Source organism: Stegodyphus dumicola, chromosome 2 (genome assembly GCF_044657685.1).
Source record: "Stegodyphus dumicola isolate Sdum_Otavi_A_Nest chromosome 2, ASM4465768v1".
NCBI classification, from domain to species: domain Eukaryota; kingdom Metazoa; phylum Arthropoda; class Arachnida; order Araneae; family Eresidae; genus Stegodyphus; species Stegodyphus dumicola.
This window is the reverse complement of record NC_140769.1, coordinates 203,293,839-203,313,766: the sequence shown is the minus strand read 5'-3', so window position 1 is coordinate 203,313,766 and position 19,928 is coordinate 203,293,839. Positions and strand designations below refer to the sequence as shown.

The following is a 19,928-nucleotide window of genomic DNA, read 5'->3' as shown; positions in this document are numbered from 1 at the left end:
CTGCAATTAGAATCATACTACAAATCTCGCCATCCATTAGTTTATTGACTATTGGGGCACTGTCATCACAATGAGAAACTTTTGTTACATTATATTTATTTATTACCACTTCTCCACATATCTTCATTAATTCTGGAATATTGGAAAATTTTGCCTTCTGTTTGCAATATCTAAAAAAAAAAAAAAAAAAAAAAAAAAAAAAAAAAAAAAAACACACACCTTCAAATTTGCGGCTATCATCATACAGTTTAGTTAGCATCTGCTACACACTACTGCAATGTATCATGAAATTGGCGACTAAAGACATGTTGTTCCGCTAAATTTTGTCTTCCTTCTCTCGCATACTGAAGTTAAGCTTGAATTGTATTAGTTTAATTATTTATTATACTTAAGACTATTTCCCTCATAAGCCTAAGGCTTATCTGAGTGCCGAATAAATAAATTCCCACATGTACTCAAAGCTTATCTGCCAGACATATTGCAGTCTGGTATAGAGTCTGCAGATCTGGTGTGGTTGCACCAGCTCTGGTACCGGTCCTGGGCTAAACTATTATCAGTCTTAACTAGCATATCAGCTATTCTAGATTCAAACAGCACTAAATGTAATCTACTAGTCTATAAGTGTCATCTGTAAAGTATTTTTTTTGGGGGGGGCATATGGAAAAAAAATCTATTAAATTTCTCCTTATCAACCCATTCAGTACTTTGCTACGGAGTTAGCCGACTCTGTAACCATTGCCAAAATTTCCAAACATAAAGTCAATGTAAAAGGTTACCATGCTCTTTCATATTCTAATCTTAATATTAAACATTAAAAAAATTTCAGATATTGCTACATGAGTCATTTCTCAAGCTGTAATATGCTGATAGTCTTGCGGGGATGAAAGCAAAAAATAATAAATAATGATACACCATTTCAGTTTGGCAACATCAGTGCCAAACGGAAATTAAGAACTGGGACTCTCCAGAGCACGTTTTACAATGAAAAAATATCAAATGTTCAAGTATAAAGCATTTTTTTAAATAAGAAGCTGCTGGAGGTCCAAAGGCTCTGGATACTGGATATCTAGATTTTGGGTTTTGTATTGCATTTTAATAAGATATGATACTAAAATAGTAAATTAAATAAACTGAAATATGGATAAAATTATTAAGTAAGAATATAATTAGAAAATTTATCAGGTTAGAACTAGGAAATTTGGCTCACTTTTATAAAACTTAGCGTTTTTAATAATATAAAAGAGAAAGAGAAGAAAATTGGGAAACTATATCTAACAACATCAAAAGTTCTTATATTGTGCATTACTGTTGTCCTGTTAAGTAAAAGCAGAAGATGTGGAATATTTTGTTTTGTAGTAATGAAACTCAATATTATGCATATTATCTTATATCTTTCATACATTGTATTATCATACTCCTAAGTGTTGTGTAATTATACTTATGTGCTTTGATGTAATGGTAAAATTCCTAAGGGAAGCATGGAAGATTTTATATGATGAAAAAGATTAAAGACTCAGAAAAATTTAAACCAGTTGCAGTTTTTATATTTAACAGTAAGTTTTATATTTAATACCATGAAATATATTCAAATAAATGAATAAATAAAATGTATAAAAATGACAAAACTAAACAGACATCTTTAAATTCATACATTTAATTATTTTGTATCAGACAATAATATGTTGGGTACAAATAAGAGTCTGAAAGACATTATGTAACTAACATAGATATAGCAATACTAATAGATAAAGCACATTAATCTCTCCAAGCATGTATTTTTAAACCTCTGAGTGCCATGACCGGCTTTATCCTGTCATGACATTTTTAGACATTTGTTATACATTAGCTTATAATTTAAGATATTTTGCTTTCTTACTTTTATTAATAATATAAATGCTATCTTGTATAGGTAAATATACATATTTAGATAGTAAAGGCTTTTAAATACAGGTCTCAATGACAGATGCAGAAACCCAGACCGCTCAGAGGGTTAATTGCAGTAAATGTATGTGGCATTAGCCATAGAGTAGTAAGAAGCACTCTGATATTTATTTAATCGGCAATTTATATTGCTTACAGGTATCATTATTTTGAATTACTGCACATGAAACAGTGAAACCTGGTTTTATTTTCTATTTTTGTTAGTTTTCTTCCTTTTGAGGTTTTGCATTGCTTACAATTGCACCTACTATTTTTAAAAATAAAACAGAATAACTTTTCATAAGTAATTATCACGAGCAAGAGTTTCATTAGTGATAATTTAATAATTTACAAAAATTACTAATAATATTTCACAGATTTTTTCCTCATTCTTATTTAAATAGCAAATGTCGTAAATATAATGCAAGATGTATTAAAAATTTCAAATAGATGTGCACATGGTACAAACTAGTAAATTGAAATAAATAGGTACTTTCTATCTGCTCTCTGGTTTTGACATTCGGTGAAACTGTTCTGTTTTTGATGTATTTTCAAGTGTGCACCATGCATATTAAGTTAGGAAGAAGTAATAGAGTTACTTTCTATCTTACCTCCATGGTACAGACAAGTTAACAGGGAACTCCACGTGCATGTACTGTACATGCCTCTTACTACTGATTGTTGATTTGCAGATTTTATATCACTTATATACTAAACAGGATCTACCACTATAAAAATATAAATATCTGACATACAGTTCTTTCTTTCCTTTTTTTTTTTTCCATAAAATTTCCTTTCTCTTCAAAAATGCTTTTTTTATTATTTACGAACACAATAAGCCTAACAACTATATTCCCAATTCATAAAATGCTAATAAAGATATTTTACAATAATAATAAATCATACATTGTGCAGCAATTATCTGAAATTTTTTTTAAAGCTGAAATTTTTCCTAAAATGATTTTATTTTTTAACTTACATATTTCACATTCAGTATTTGTTAAATTATTAAATTGCATATTATATCTTTTCCATGTTCTGGTAACTTCAACTATGTAGCATAGAAATAGGCCTTAAAAATTGTTTGTGCTGTCACTGATGTTCAGATTCAAAACAATACGTATTGTATAACAATTACTGTAACTGCCAGTGGATTTTTTGTTGCTCTCATGGTTGTTGCTAACTTTCTGGCTGGAATCAGAATTTACTGCACAATCTATTAATATTACTACATCTATGGCAACTAAGGTTCTCAATATATGATATCAAAAGTACTTTGATTTATTACACTAATAATATAAATGTTTATTAAAATAATGAAAGCTGCATTTCAAAATGAAATGTTTTCTTAATAACTTTTCACGATCAAAAGGTATTCAAATAGTATAATGAAGTATATGGCTTTAAATAAATCATATTGTCCAATTGACAAGCAATACTATAACAAACTGGAAGACATGTGAAAAATTTTACATTGCATTAAATATCAACAGTTCTGCAAGAAACTAACATTATCTGTCAGAAGAAATGCAGGATAGATGAAAAAACTAAAAGTAAATTATATCAAACTAACACATGCATCAATTTGACAAAAACTGAACAGCATACAAATATGCATAATAATTTTAAAAATTGTTACTGCCCATTATATACAGGTTATGTTCAAAGTCAATTAATAATGAATTAATGTTAAAAAAATACTGATTAAGAAACCAATTCTGAAATGTTTCCTCCGTATTTATTAATGCAATTCATAAGAATTTTAATATCATCAAAATGGAATTAAAAATTTTGGCATCAGTTACGTATCTTTCAGTTAAAGAGAGAATTTTAGTTATGCCAGTTATCAAAAACTAATCACGCATTACTTTATAATAAATCAAAAGATTTTAGTAATTATATACATACCTGTTGTAAAGAAAAAGAAAGTTTCCTAAAATCTAAAATTGCCTTAGGTAGTGGATGCAAATGCATGATTTTTTCTAGGCAAGCCTTATTGGTCTTCAGCTCTTGAGGTAAATTTTTACTGCTGCTGCGTGTTGTGATCCCAACAGATAAAAATTTCTGTGCAACAGGACTCTCTTGAATTTGATCTGAGTTAAGTTTCAGTTCTTTAAATAAGATCTACACATAAATAATAAATATTCTGATAACTGGTTTTTGAAATTTTATGCAGCTAAAATAATAATAATATAATACATAATTACATAAAAACACAGCAATTAATCAAAATTTACTCTAAGACAATCTAAAAGTAAATGAAATGCTACACAGGAGTTAACAGAGAACTTTGTTTTGACTTGAGTCTCATATTGTTCTCTTGTATAATTTAATGTGATACAGGAGAAGGAAGAAAATCCTTTTTTCACATGAATTTAATTCAAATTAGCATATATCAAATGATGGCTTTTAAAAAACTTTATGTTAAACAAAGGTACAGCCATTAATTTCCAGGACCCATCTAATAACTCTAGAAAATATTTTATGAAATACATCCATGTTTTGAAGTAACCCCTACCTTGCTTGTAACAGCTTGTTTGAAGTAACTGCTTCTGTGCTTGGCTATATATAGGCAGAATAAAATTCTTTTTTCCCAAATGGAATGTAAAATGGATTGAGAAGCAATATTTTGTGATGTACATATGTATTGAGTACACACATATCACTCCTTAACATACACTTTTTTCATCTGCATGTAAATAAGTTTCTGGTCACTAGCATTGAACTCTTAGTGACCCCCCCCCAAAAAAAAACTGTTTAGGGAAATCCTTTTTGGACTGTCCAATAAGTCTCAGTTCTTGCTGCATCATGTGGATAAATATGAATTTGGTTATATAATAACAGATGAATCTTTTGTAGAATTCTCTAGAATAACAATGCTACAAACTGGCCAAAAGTCACTAATGGTGGGGGAACAACCTTTTTCATCTGACACAAGGACATTTTTAGAGGAATAAATGCCCATACCAGAGAAATTAATTGAGTTGACTTTTAATGAGCAGAGGTTGCATGCTTCTATAGTAAAGTTTTTGAAAGACTAGAGAACGATTTTAGATGCTTTCCATTTAGCAACTAATTTAGCTATTGATTATAAAGGAAAGTTTAAATGGCTGGAACTGATCAAATGGCTGCTCAATATACATTAATTTAAATTAATATTTTATGCATTCAAGTATACTGAGATTCCCTTTTTATTTATTAACTGTAATAAAACAACAAAATATTTCATCATTCATAAAATGGCACACAAAACAGTTTTTAAATCAAACCTTAGAGAAAAGAATTTACGTGAATGTTAGTCAAGGTTGTATTCATAAACGATCAAATAATATTCATAATTCTTTTCGTAACTGTTTGTAAAAGTTGCCATTATTTTTAAGCACATAATTAAATAATGTCACTGAACATTACTTACAATAATTTTTTCTAATGCAGCCACACCCAACAAACCTATTTGAAAACATTAGTGGTTGTCTGAAGAAGGTTTTGCTACATTCGTCTTCACTAACTTAATAGTGCACAAGAGATAAAGAATTATGAAAATAATGTGGTGATTACAGTGTGATATTTTTTCAGTCTTTTAAGTCAATAAATAAATTGCAGAGAAAAGGAAATTTTAGAGTACCTAACTAGATTTAAAGTATCATATTATTAAAAAAAATCCACAAAAATAATCCATTCAGAATAAAGCTAAAAAACTTAGTATTATTTTAAAACATAGTGAATGAAATTTACCCTTGACACTTCAACTGAAGACATTATATTAAATTTTCTGCCAGCTGCTTGATAGGCACTTTGTAAAACTGCATTCTGTTTTTGCTTCAGTTCTTTTAAACACATTAAAGCAAGCTTTGAATCAAATCCTAAACCAATGTATTCCATTTTGGAAAGAGCAAATATAGCAGGCATTTCAACACCTACAAATGCAACATGCATCATAAATACAAAATAAGTATTTGAATACCTATTAACAAAAAAAGATTTGTACTTCTAAATGGCAAAGTAAAGTTAATATTATGTAACATCAGGAAAATAAATCATTTTTTGTATGAAAATACATTAATATGGAAAGGACATTTTTGAAAACAATACATAATAAGAAATTACTTTCTTTTTAAACAAAAATGATGACACAATGAATTTCAATTCTAATGCTAGCACTTCTAGTGTATTTTTTATTTTAAATAATACTGTGAAATAAACCCTGAGCAACTCTACTTGTCACTTTAACACATAAACTAAAAAACAATTTTAAAATTACAGATTATTTCAGAGATAAATTATGAACTGCATATAATACAAATTGATAAATGGAACAAATACATAGCCATAACTGAAATTCACTTGTATGCTATCACTTAACATAATATTATACAGTCAAAAGTTGTTAATCCGGACTCGCCGGGACTTCGGCGATTCCAGATTATCGATTTTTCCGGATTAGAGATCAGTTTAAATCTCGTAAGATGGCATGCAGAAATTCTAAAATTAAAAATATGAAACCGTAATTTACGAATTAAAGAACAATTATGATCTAAAGGGTATCAAAATTTACAAAAAAAAAAAAAAAAAAAAGAAAGCTTAATATTTATTTGTTTACTTTATTAAACATTTCTTTCAATGTAAGTTGTTTAAGTTGCTTCATTTTATATGATAATACTTTCTCTTTAATTCTATAAACAGACATAATTTCTTGTTCAGTTACAAACTTCCGCTGTTCAAGTCCCGTTAATTGCTGTGCCGAGAATACCGACTAACTTGTCAATTGAAATTTTTTCGTTTTCACTAACCTCTCTGTCACATTCTTCATGTCTTTTTATATTTTGCAGCAATTCCACTTTTTGTTTGTTGGACATCGAAACATACTTTCGTTTTGTAGATCCTTTGGAAGTTCCAGCATTTGAAATTCTATTTGACATAATCGAAAGTTCAAGTTTACTTTTATAAAATTGCTCTTACAGTCTGCAAAAAATAATCAGCGGGATCCAATTCGAAGATTAAGGAACAACGCAATCATTAACATTAACTGAAATAGATAATAAGATAATTTTAGCTTACACCGTCCGTTATACATTAAACGCGCAGGCGAAAACGTATTTTGCACTTGCGCACACGCAAATGCGCTGTAGCCAAGGTCTTACGCGCACGCGTAAAACGCCTGTGCGCATGTGCCAATATGGCGCATGCGCAGAAAGATTTTAGCTTTGAGGTCCGAATTAACGACTTTTGACTGAATATATAAATTGTTATATTATGTGATACTACATAGACTATCATTTAAGTGAATTTATATTTCCATTATTCTAATGTGAATTTTCTCTCTTTTATTTGACCAAACTGTAATCTAAATATTCTTTCATGCAACTATATTCATTAATGGATAAAACCAACAAACATTGGAGGTTTCATTTCAAAGACTGATCCTTCGCAGCTTAAGTTCATATCTGCATGAATGTTAATTAAGTGAGGCAGCCTAGTTGCATGAGGAATTTGGTACTTTTCTTTACTTTCCTTGCAATATAAATCTTAATCAATTTTCATTAGGAAGCCTTCCTTTAATAATGATTTTGTAGTCTCAATAAAAATATTATAATCAAATGTTTATAGTATATTTTTATCACTGCTGTTACTCATGAAACTCAAAGATTAACCACATGTGTTGGAAAGATGCATTAGATACGATGAGATGTTTTTTTGTTTCAAAATTTCCAATGATGTGCTGTACACGTCATAAAGCAGTTGTCACACAAATATAAAAAATCTGATGTGTACACCACTTTAATATTCCTTGTACGGAATATTAAATTATACGCATTTTTTCTTGCATTTCATTTAAACTTATTCGACTGAATTAAATCTACTTCACTGACAGTGCATACACCACAATAGAATAAATGCACTCTTTAAAATTTACTATATTTGTTTACCATAGCAACACTCTGGCGCTAGGTTCACTTAACTGCATTATATTTCATTCATATTATAACTCAGAATGCATAAAATTTATATTATTTGAAGAATTATCTAATCATTGCCACATGTTCTATTCAAATACTATAATAAATCTAGAACAATGTATAAAAGAAATTAAGCAAACAAAACAAAAAAAAAGAAAGTTTTCCACAGACGATTCAGTATTTCTCATTCAATTAATTCAGTTTTCATTTCACAAAAGCTAAAAACTTTCTGCGCATGCGCCGCGTTGACACATGCGCATAGGCGTTTAAGCGTGCGCGTTTTATGTATAACAGACGGTATAAGCTAAAATTATCTAATTATCTATTTCAGTTAATGTTGATGATTGCGTTGTTCCTTAATCTTCGAATTGGATCCGGCTTATTATTTTTTGCAGACTGTAAGAGCAATTTTATAAAAGTAAACTTGAACTTTCGATTATGTCAAATAGAATTTCAAATGCTGGAACTTCCAAAGGATCTACAAAACGAAAGTATGTTTCGATGTCCAACAAACAAAAAGTGGAATTGCTGCAAAATATAAAAAGACATGAAGAATGTGACAGAGAGGTTAGTGAAAACGAAAAAATTTCAATTGACAAGTTAGTCGGTATTCTCGGCACAGCAATTAACGGGACTTGAACAGCGGAAGTTTGTAACTGAACAAGAAATTATGTCTGTTTATAGAATTAAAAAGAAAGTATTATCACATAAAACGAAGCAACTTAAACAACTTACATTGAAAGAAATACCAATAAGTAAACAAATAAATATTCAGTTTTTTTTTTTTTTGTAAATTTTGATACTCTTTAGATCATAATTGTTCTTTATTTTATAAATTACGGTTTCATATTTTTAATTTTAGAATTTCTGCATGCCATCTTACGAGATTTAAACTGATGATCTATAATCCGGAAAAATCGACAATCCGGAATCGCAAAAGTCCCGACGAATCCGGATTAACGACTTTTGACTGTACATAAGAACAATGCTTTATATAGTTGCTAGCTGCATTTAAAGCAAAATTTATGTTCTCTGTACACCTGAAAAGTGTATAAAAACATTTCCATATGAATGAAGTCAATTCATTCTTTCCAAGCAACAACCGATTCATAAATAACTTTTTTGTTGCCAAACCAGGAAACAAACACTTTGGGCACTTCAGGTTAATATGTATACGCATGATGCCATAATTAAATTTTAATGTAATATAACAATTTTTACTCAATACCAATAAATAAATTCACGTGGCAATAATATACCATGTCAATTATCTTAATCTGAAACAAAAAAAAGTTGCCAAAAGCAGCTATTTATTTAAAATGGTGACATTAAGAAAAAATTTGCGACATACAATGATGTCACATGCATTTGTGTGCTTTCTTCAATGTAAGAACAAAAGCGAGCAATGGCAACACTTTTTGAAATAAGACAGATCTTTATCTCCAGCGTGAAGACTGTTGCCACTTGAAAAAATTAGGATGAAAATTAGAGTTTTTATTTAATATCTCGGCTGAATAAAGTCTTACAAAGATGCGAATGGTTAAAATGGCTTCCCACGAATTTTTGGAGATACAAGGTGTGACACAAAAATAACGAGACTGATCCAATAAATCATTATACTTACAGAATCAGTTCTCCATGACATTATCATTTTCAAAGTAGTTACCTTCAGCATTCACATACTTCTGCACAAGGAAATATTGCTGTTGCTGGTAACAGTTCTGGAACAAGGTTTTTGGAAGACCCTTCAGGAGATTCTCAGTTTCTGCCTGAACCTCTTCAGCTGAGATAAAATAGGTTCCCTTTAAGTAAGATTTAACTTTAAGAAATAAAAAAAAAGGTCGCATAGAGCCAAATCAGGTGACTAAAGAGTATGCCCCATCACCGCAATGTTTTTGCTGGTCAGAAACTGCTTCCAGATAGGGCCGTGTGAGCGGGTGCACTGTCCTGGTGCAACAGCCCATCAATCACTTCACAACTGTGGTGTTTTTTTCCCATTTTTTCATAAAGTCTTTTTAGTATTTCAATGTAGTAGTATTGATTAACAGTCTGACCACTGGGAACCCATTCAATAATCATGATGAACACCCAAGGAGGAACCCAGCACATTCATCATCTTCCACACTGTCCCTTTCCCCTGAAAACTGCTTATGCCATTCAAACACATGTGCATGAGACAAAGTTTTACCTCCATAAGCCTCGGTTAACATTTGAAATGTTTCCTTTGTGGCTGATTTCGTAAGTTTCACAAGAACATTTGATATTTTTGCAGCAGAATGCAGTTGCACGTGTTCACTCAATGATGCAGTGGTCGATTATGCCGAAACTGGCCGCATGCATAGCGGAGATGTGTGGTATGACGTCACCAAAACATTTGTTGTCTACTCCACTCTGTTTTCAAGCTACACAGTCTCGCTTTTTTTTTTTTTTTTTTGTCCGTGTGTGTGTGTCACACCTGGTATCTCTCTCGAAACTGAACTCCACCATGCCGGATGAAATAATGCCACAAACAGACAGACATGCGCAGATTTTAATAATATAGATTACAGCCTCTGAGAAGTTGTTGCTTTATTTTTTACTTCTAATCTTATGAAAAAGTATGTAAGTAAGAACCAATAAAGTATATCAATAAACAAAGTTTTAAAATAAAACAAACTTTTGATTGCTTTGTATTTTATAAGACCCACACTGACAAATGACTATTATACCCAGCTATACACAGTATCCTTTTATATTTAACTAGCTACTACATGGCCAGCCTTAGTCTGGCTTTTAAATGTACTGTAAAAATGCCTAAAGGGAACACCAAATATTAAATTAAAAACCAGTACAGAATTTTACTTTGAGGAACAACTTCATAAAAAACCAATAAAAATTTATCACATATTAAAAAAATTACAATGAAATAAGCAATATCCCTTAATACAAATATTAATTATCCTAATAAATAAATTAACCATCTTCCCGTTGCAAAATCTTAAGAATTCAAATAGTATGAAGGAAGTTAAGAACTTTGTTTCCTAAAAATTAAAATATAATATAAAAAATTGCAATGAAATAAGCAATAAATCTCATATTTTCAAGAAAAAAACAGTCAGCAGTCCAGCATCCAAAGCAATGAATGAAAAACTGTTGCTAAAACCCCATTTCTAAAAGAATGAAACTATCATCAGAAAGCAATAACCAATCAAATTTGTGCTTTGTGGATGACATAATTCAAAATATACAAACCTCTTTGCTATTAGCTATTAAAGAGAGAGGGGGGAAGGAAATTCTTTCTGTTGTGCCTCGCAAGACACATGCATGTCAGAATAAGAAGATTGCAATGTGTGTGTTGCGTGTCCAAAAATTAAAAGAAAATAAGCATTATGAAATAAGCAATATCCCTTAATACAAATATTAATTATACTAATACAAAAATTAACCAACTTCTTGTTGCAAAAAAAGTCATGCTAAACTTTGCAGTATCTTGAAAACAGTAAAATAAATAATAAATATTTTATCTCATATTTTCAACAGTCAGCAGTCTAGTATACAAGCATTGAATGAAAAACTGTTGCCAAAACCACATTTCTAAAAGAATGAAACTATTCAGAATGATGCAATTTCATCAAAAAAGATAAAATAAAATAAAATCTGATTCGAATTTTGAAAAAAAAAATCGCTTCAAGGTGCACTGGTTCTTGTGTAGATGCACCTAAGTACCAAATTTCGTAGCCCTGGGTCTATTAGCTTACGCACAGCAGAAATGAAAGACACACACACAGACAAACTCTTTCTTTTATCATATGTAGAGCTATAGGTGATGCTTCTATTTTTAAAACTGGAAGATTCCCCAGTATTTCTAGATTTGCGGAATTCCCCATCTATAGTGACCAACAAAGAAATGAGCTGGGGAATCATGAATACCAGGATTCCAGATGGTTTCCCCAGTGTAGCTGCAAAATACCAAAAACTGTCCCAATGACACTGTCACAACTCGCAATGTTGTACTACCACATTTGCATGCACTATCCAGGAATGAGGGGTGGGAGCGAGAATTAGTGTTTAATTTTTTTTAATTAACAGAAGTATTAATTTTTATTTTAAGTTACTTCCTTAAATGTTAGGAAAAAAGCATGTTCTTTAGAGGAGATAACTCGAATTCTGTAGATTTAACTCAAAGTAACTCCTGAGTTATCTCCATGGATACAGTTTAACAGGCACTAATCTAATGTATATCCTAAGTTGTGGTGGTGGTATCTCTGAATTAAGTTTTCTTTTGATTTTCTCTGAAATGAGCTTGTTTGTCATTTAAAAGCTCATAATGTAGCGGTCCTTGGATGTCCCACCATAGACACAGCATCTCTTATTCAGGCTCAAGCTTGGTTTAGAGTCAGATTGACTACGCTCACAGTATGCTCTTTTCCTAATGACATCTTTGTAGGTTTGTACTTTTGTTCTCCAGCTGTTATCTGGTGAAAGAAGGGTCTGTTTTCGTACTGAGCAAGCAGAGATCTGCATATGACAATTCGATCATGCAAGTATTTCTTACTTAACTCATGATGCACCTATTTGGAATAATTATAAACCAATCTTAATTTATGAATTTGCTCCAAAATGGTTGTTGCTTTGAAGTAAGCTTTTCTACTATCTCTAATGTTATCAAAAAAGGATTAAGGTATTTCTCCCACCTTCTTAGCATGCCTTCATAGTGTAGTGGTCAGCACACTCGGCACGTATTCGAGAGATCTGTGGTTCAGGTCCTGCCGAGGGCATTTCTCATTTTTCGTCTCTCCTGCTTTCAAAAATACCTAATGTCCCTACAGTGGTGCCCAAGCTAAAAAGTGGTGAACAATGATTCTTCACCACCTGGATTTGGCGACTAGGTCCCCTAATCCCCAGTCATCCTTTAAAAAGGAGAGTATATAAGGTATTTCTCCCGCCTTTGTAGTGTAGTGGTCAACATGCTCAGTGCATATTCGTGAGGTCCGTGGTTCGAGTCCCGGCGAGAGCATTACTCATTTTTCGTTCCTCCTGCTTTCAGAAATATCTAATGTCTCTACATATGGTCTTGACAATTTTGTCATTGATCAAAGACAGCAACCCAGAGGGTAGCTTTTCATTTAGTTCGAAAGCGTCTGCTTTAAATTTTTCGAAGTATCTCCTGCACTTTCTATCTAAAACTGCATCTGTACCAAAAACTTTCACTAAATTTTAACACAATCCTTTTTTGCCTTTCTTCTTTAGTGAAATCTAAACAAATAATTCATACGGTGTTATAAATGAATTTTATTGGCAACCATGTTTAACAATCAAGTCTCACTTAATAATGAAATGAGACACTTTTGTTTCAGTTAATTTAGAAAAGCACATGTGCATAAATGCACTGATAAAGAGAAACAATCATATGGGGTTGTCTCAAATGAATATGTACACATCTAAAATGAAGACATATCCCATAATAATTAGACAAAACTTTCCAATAGACCTCATATTTATAGATCATGAACTCTGATATTTTCTGAAGGTTGCCTACTGTATGGTTGACAACAAGAAATCTTGGTAGACTTTTAATAGGATATGCATTTACATTAGTTTCCCCTTTTTAGATAGAGAGGCATTTTCATTTTCAGCATTTATTGTAGCTTTAGAAGTCATATTTGAAATTAATAAAGAGTCAGAGACAATGGCTCCACCCACCACAGAGTCCAACAAGTAAACATAGATTCCTGTCCTGTGCCAGGGCCAATTAGGTTTATATGCAATCTGAAGCTCAGCAGATAGCTTTTTTGAAAGCAGGAACTCTCTAAAGCTTATCAGCAACTATTCTGACACTAGGGACTAATAATCAGCCAGTTGCCACTAAAGAGGACAGCTAGGTGTCTACTATTTGGTCTGAAGCAGAGCCCAAAGCAGTGTATTGGGAACAGAAACTCATTCCCCCAACTAATATCATCTTCTTTACCAACCATATGGATCGCCACGCACAACGTAAGTGGTTTTCTCTTCACAAAAAACTAGAAATGAAGGATGTAATAGCATCTGACTTTCAGCCCTAACCTCAAAGAAGGAAAACCACAAGGGAGTCCAAAATGGAAAAGGAACAGATAAGAAGAGTTGAAAAGAAAAGGAGAGATCGTGACCTTGTCTTACTCTGAAGGGCTAGAGTACCTTGGGATTGCCAAACCTGTATTCATCGAGTGAACCCATGAAAGGGAGAAATATAAAGAATGTCATTTTGTTTTCTGGGTTAATTTACTCCTCAACAAGCATCTCTCAGGTTGTATTCATATTATTAATTAAATAATACCAATAATTAGGCATCTTGAAAATGCAGAAATGAAACTTAGCAATATAAATGTAAAATTAGGAGGAGAAAAGTTAGATTACCTTAGATTGCCAAAGATTTTATATAAAACTCTATGGATTTTAAAGATGATTAATTGATTGATATGATATGATATAGGACCCTTTTAATCAGAGCGAGAGATGAAGGTAATAGCTTAAAAATTTTACACATGGACAATTTTTTCCCAGGTAAGGAGGGGAAGGCTTGAAAATGATTTATGGCAGACATTCTTAAAATCATATAAAATCAGTTCCAATCTATGACCTATTTATATAATCTATGGTAGCGGTTCTCAACCTTTTGACTAACGTGCCCCACCTAAACAAAAATTGAAAACCTTTAGTACCACCACTATAAAGTACTACTACCACCACCACTCTTGAAGACACCTCAGACTGCATAAATTTATGAGTATTAGAGAAAATCAGGATGTTGAGGTTTTTAATTTTTGAATTTAATAGTTAAAAATACTTTGCTTCTTTGCATACCACCTATTTTTCTCTTTGTACAACCGGTTGTGACCCCCTGATCTATGGGCATTTTTCTCTTTTTATTTATATCTTGCAAATGATCTACATATTTATAAATACGGCTTTAACCACAAGATATATAAAATAGTTCTTGACCTTGTGATTACAGATTTTTTGAGAATGATGTGGTTCAAAGTGCATTTTTATTTACTGACTATTTGTTATCTGTGTATCTGTAAGAATTAAAATGATTAAATATATTTAAGAACAAGCATTTTCTTCTGAAAAAGATATTTCTTTAGTAAGTTTAAAAACACATTTTGTTTTCAAATTTTACATTTCTTGTAATATTAAATAAAATTAGCATAAAATATGGCATACACTAAAAAAATTCAAATACTGATAAGCACAATCTCAAAGAGTAGTAGTAGTAACAGTAATAAAGCAAAATAATAGTTTCATATACATTTAAGTAAACTAAACTTAAATCAGTAAAATAACAGACAATTAGAAATTTCCACCAATTCTTCATTCAAAAAAGTGATCAATATAAAATCACACTTGCTATCTATTGAGGAAAAACTAATTTTAAAAGGTTGATTACATGACTAAGGCTTTAATGAATGAAAATTATACAATAATAATAATAGTAATAAAACATGATGTGCAAATAAAATAAATAAAGCAGTTAAAACCTAAGTGTATGGAAATTACTAGAACAAGCTAACATTGTTATGAGTGCAATACTTGTGGAAATCTTAATACAAGCAGCTATAACATTAACAAGCTTTTTATCAATTTGTTGTTTGACTTCTAAATTAATAAAAGCTTTTTATTAGAGTATATAAAGCAGAAAGCAAAACACTGTAGTCAGTTGTACAGATTATGCAAGAATGAAATCATTGTCTTAACAACAGACATATTTTAGCTCATATATTCTTTTGGTTGTTGGTAATTTTCTCTCTACAATTTGATTTCATATTAAAATTTTTGTATTTTTTGAGAATTACTGTTACACTGTACATAAAACATACATAATTTTCTATTTACCTGTCTAAATTTTTATCAAAATAATCTAATCACATAAAAAAGAAATGCACAGCACCATAACCTCCATAAATGTTTCTATGGCAATATTAAACTATGCTAGAATAAACCACATACCGATGAAAGCTTCATACAGATTTCCATCTTTTAAAACATCTTCAAGTTTATTCATAAGATGAAAAGAAAGATAAGCTTCAACTGAAGCTCTCTGTCTACCAGGTAAGGAATTCCAGTGTTGTAATCCAAGGTTGCCTTTGATTTCTCTAAAACCTGAAAGTTAATTTTTTCATTCAATAAGCATATTCTATTTGACTTCAAGCATACTAAAAAACTGAATTTACAAAGATTATAGATTCCAAAAAATGGCAAAAGATAATCTCAGAAGGGCCATTTGTGCATATGAAAAGATTTCTAACAAAAAAGAAGAGAAACAAAAGTCATGCACCAAATTATTTTTCATAATAGTTTGCAAATTACTACCTATATATCATCAATAATTAATTGATGTTTTATTGCAAATTTTAAGGTTTTTACTTCCTTGTATGAAGTAAAGGAAGTATTGTAATCACGAAAAATTCCAGGTATCATATTTCAATGAAAATGTCCATTTTGACCACTGTCGAATGCAATTTAATGGTATTTTTGCACGACATCTGCACATAAGAACAGAATAAAGGGCTGTTTTTTCCCAAAACAGATTATAAAATTTATTTAAAATGGATTCAGAAGAGATTTGTTATAAATATGCATTTCCCTGAGAAGTGTCATTAAAAACTTAAAAAATGCTTACCCTCTAATAAACACATAGCATCAGGTAAATAATTTTTAATCAAGTCATTTAAGGACTGCTTCCCTAGTCCAGGATCCAATAGCCATGCTGCAACTGAAGGGTCTAAAAATTTTGTATCTTGGTTTGCTTGCAAAGTCAAATTCCATTTTTGCAGTAACATCTTATACTGGGCTTTTATATCATATGCAATAACATATTTTTTAAACAGACTGCAAGAAAACAATTTTCTGAGTTCTTCGGCCTGCTTATTAGACTTACTAGAAAAACTGGCAGTGCCTAAGATAAAAAAAATATAATGAAATAAATAGACAATAATGGCATGACTTATACATTCTTGATTATAAATAACAAATATTCATACAACTTTCACATAAAATATTGGCTTCTATGTGATTTTTAACAAAACATTCTTAATTATAAAGTATGATATTTAAATATTCAGAGCTTTTGCTTGTGCATGCATTTGCATAGTCAGTCATTTTTTTAAATGAATTTAAAACTAAATTATTGCAACAATATGTGAAGTAAAAGAATATCTAAAACACATAATGCAATTTCTAATTATCAATTACAATCCAAGCATTTTCAAAACAGATATTCCACTTTCATTTTTAAAAGATTTGTTTTAAAAATTAAATATTTTCAATTAAAGTAGAAAAAAAAATATAAAGCAGTAAAAGTCCATTTTTTGGCCTTAGCCCAGATTTCCTTATGATACTCATGTATTTATAGGTATGATATAATGAAAACATTTACATATTTTTTAATCTTTAAGGCAAAGGAAATATTAATTGAAGTTAACATGCATGTGCATGCACAGACTGAGACATAGATACAGCTAATCAAGCTTTTAAGCTTTAAAGAAAATAAGACCAAATTATCAATATTACTGCCACAATACTTTAGAGCTTTCCAGTGAAGTATGCAAAGAAAATCTCAAGAACTTATACAGTATTGAATTAAAACAATAATTTTCAGTTGTGACTATCTAGATTGCATAAGCATGAAACTTCAGACAGGAGAGAGAGATATTTTATCATTCAGGTTTGTATCTTCCCTCTTCCTTAAGGAACCAAAGACATCATAGTTATGAATACTCAAAAATAATGATAGTCCATGTAATAGCCAATCAATGTAATATAATCCTGCAGGGAATGCATGAAAGACAAGCCTAATTAGCATCATCCAATCAAAAGTGATCAAACAGTTTTGAATATGCAAATCAAAGCATTACTTCATCTGATGGTGAATCAAGCCCTTTGCGCAAAGTGAGTAATTGAGTGAATTTTTGCAATACACATTTGATTTCAGTGTGTAAAGACTTAAAACAGTTTATGACTCTAAGTACCATTTGGAAGAATCAATGAAATGGAAAATCACTGAGTGTTTAGAAACAGAGCAAACAATGACAGAAGCAGTAAATTGTGTGAATATTTCACAGCAGACAGTCTCTATGCCATAGAAACAATTTCATAACTTTGGAACCATTGTAAGGAGGCCTGGAATAGGTCTACAACTTTTTCTCACAACTGATATCTGGCAATAACTGTCTATCATTACATGAAATCTATTGCTCAGACACTGAGTTCAGAGCTGGCAGCCCCCACTAGAACTCTTGTATCATAGCAAAGAGAAGGCTTTATGAAAAAGGTCTTTAAGCCAAAGGTATATGTTTCTTTATCTTCACAACCAAAGAAGGAACACTTTTATTAGTGCAAAAAACATCAGAACTGAAATGAACACCAATTCTCTACTGATAAGTCGAGGTTTAGTTTAACATCTGATTCTAAATGTGTTTATATCTGGAAGGAATCAGAAATGCGAAATTTTACTTCCAACATCATAAAACATAACCATTTCAGTAGAGCAAGTGTGATGGTATGGGGAACAATAATTGATTGATTGATCCCCATACATTTTCAACAGTGGATCTGTGACTGGGCAGAGATATTAAAATGGTTCTAGAATCTTATGTGACACTTTTCAGAGATGCAATTGGATTTGACTTTTTAATTTATGGATAATAATGCTTGTTCACATTCAGTAAGCTTTGTTGATGATTTCCTTAAGAGCGAAGATAGTGAGCAAATACTGTAGTCAGCAAAATCTCTGGATCTTAACCCTAAAGAGAACTTATAAGACTACCTTGGTAAAGCAGCTGATCAGAGACTTCCACTTGGAGATGTAAATGTTCTGAAACCTGCACTCTGGAGAAGTGAAACTTAATTCCCCAAATTATTGTTAACATTATTGAGAGACTGGAAACACATTGTGAAATGTGTGTACACGTCAGGTCAGATTGCATTCCAAACTGCATTCTTAAGCCTTAATTTTTTCTAAGATATTTTTTTCTTTCTTTCCTGAACACTCCTTGTAACATATTATTATAATTTTTCTAGTTTCAGGCTACAGTTTTACACCATATGCAGTGCTCTTGATTTTTTTCCCATTATATTTATGTGTTGTGATGGTATGTCATAAATTCATAAAATTACAATTTATAGTTTCTGAAAAATCTACAGTTTCATATATGAACCAATAAATTCATGCACGTAAAGATAATTTTGGACATGCATGCATTTTAGTGGTTGTGATCAAAACTATGCCAAAAAAAGAGAAACTTGATTTTTGTTTATGCATCTCCTTTTACAAGGTACTTACACATCAAGGAAGTTTAAAAAATTTTAAAACTTATTTCTGTTAATAATAGTTTTTTTTTAAGAAATTTAATCTCATTGATGACCTCTGGTTAGTTCTGAAAATACACAACTGTGTTTAAAAAAAAAAAAAAGAAGAAGAAGAAGAAGAAGAAGAGAGGAAAGAGAGAAAGAAAAAAGAAATATCAGTAAATTGGAAGATAATTATGGTGAACAGCTAGATAATGGCAAATTTAATTAAAAATATTTCAACTTTAAATAAATACAGTAGAAATTATGAGAACACTCTTTTGCTTTATTTAATTTAGAAATACAGTTCATACTCCATTGTTTCATTTCAGTGAGCTTAAAAGGTGAAAGCAAAAATAATATTTACTCTTATACTACATAATTACTATACTATATATAAATGATTCATCAGATTTCAAAACATTGTACTATTTTCACAGGTATTACATATACAATCATAATGGATACATAAAAGAACTGGAAACTTACCAAGTTTTCTACAAATATTGCAATTGTTTAGTGTGAGGGCCGGATTTTATAATTTTGAAGCTCTTTTCACAAATCAATTATTATTTTATATGTAATAATTTTACAAACAGACTGCTTTAAAATTTGGTGATTCATTTACATTAGCCTCACACTTTATGAGCCTACAAATATAAATAAATTATATAACTAAAATTGAAAGATTTTTGAATAATTTAAACTATCAAATATAAAATCTTATTTAATAAATATACAGCTATA

The 19,928-nt window shown here is 30.7% G+C and overlaps 1 protein-coding gene across 1 annotated transcript in view; it reads right to left on the bottom strand.

Moving 5' to 3' along the window:
• Nucleotides 1–19,928, bottom strand: part of PolQ (DNA polymerase theta) — a 123,888-nt gene that overhangs the window by 14,275 nt on the left and 89,685 nt on the right. The window contains exons 18-21 of the mRNA XM_085810254.1: nt 16,516–16,791; nt 15,843–15,995; nt 5,656–5,837; nt 3,829–4,044 (exon numbers count right to left, since the gene is read on the bottom strand). Coding sequence (XP_085666380.1) covers nt 3,829–4,044; nt 5,656–5,837; nt 15,843–15,995; nt 16,516–16,791 — 827 coding nt within the window. The remainder of the gene's footprint in view (nt 1–3,828; nt 4,045–5,655; nt 5,838–15,842; nt 15,996–16,515; nt 16,792–19,928) is intronic.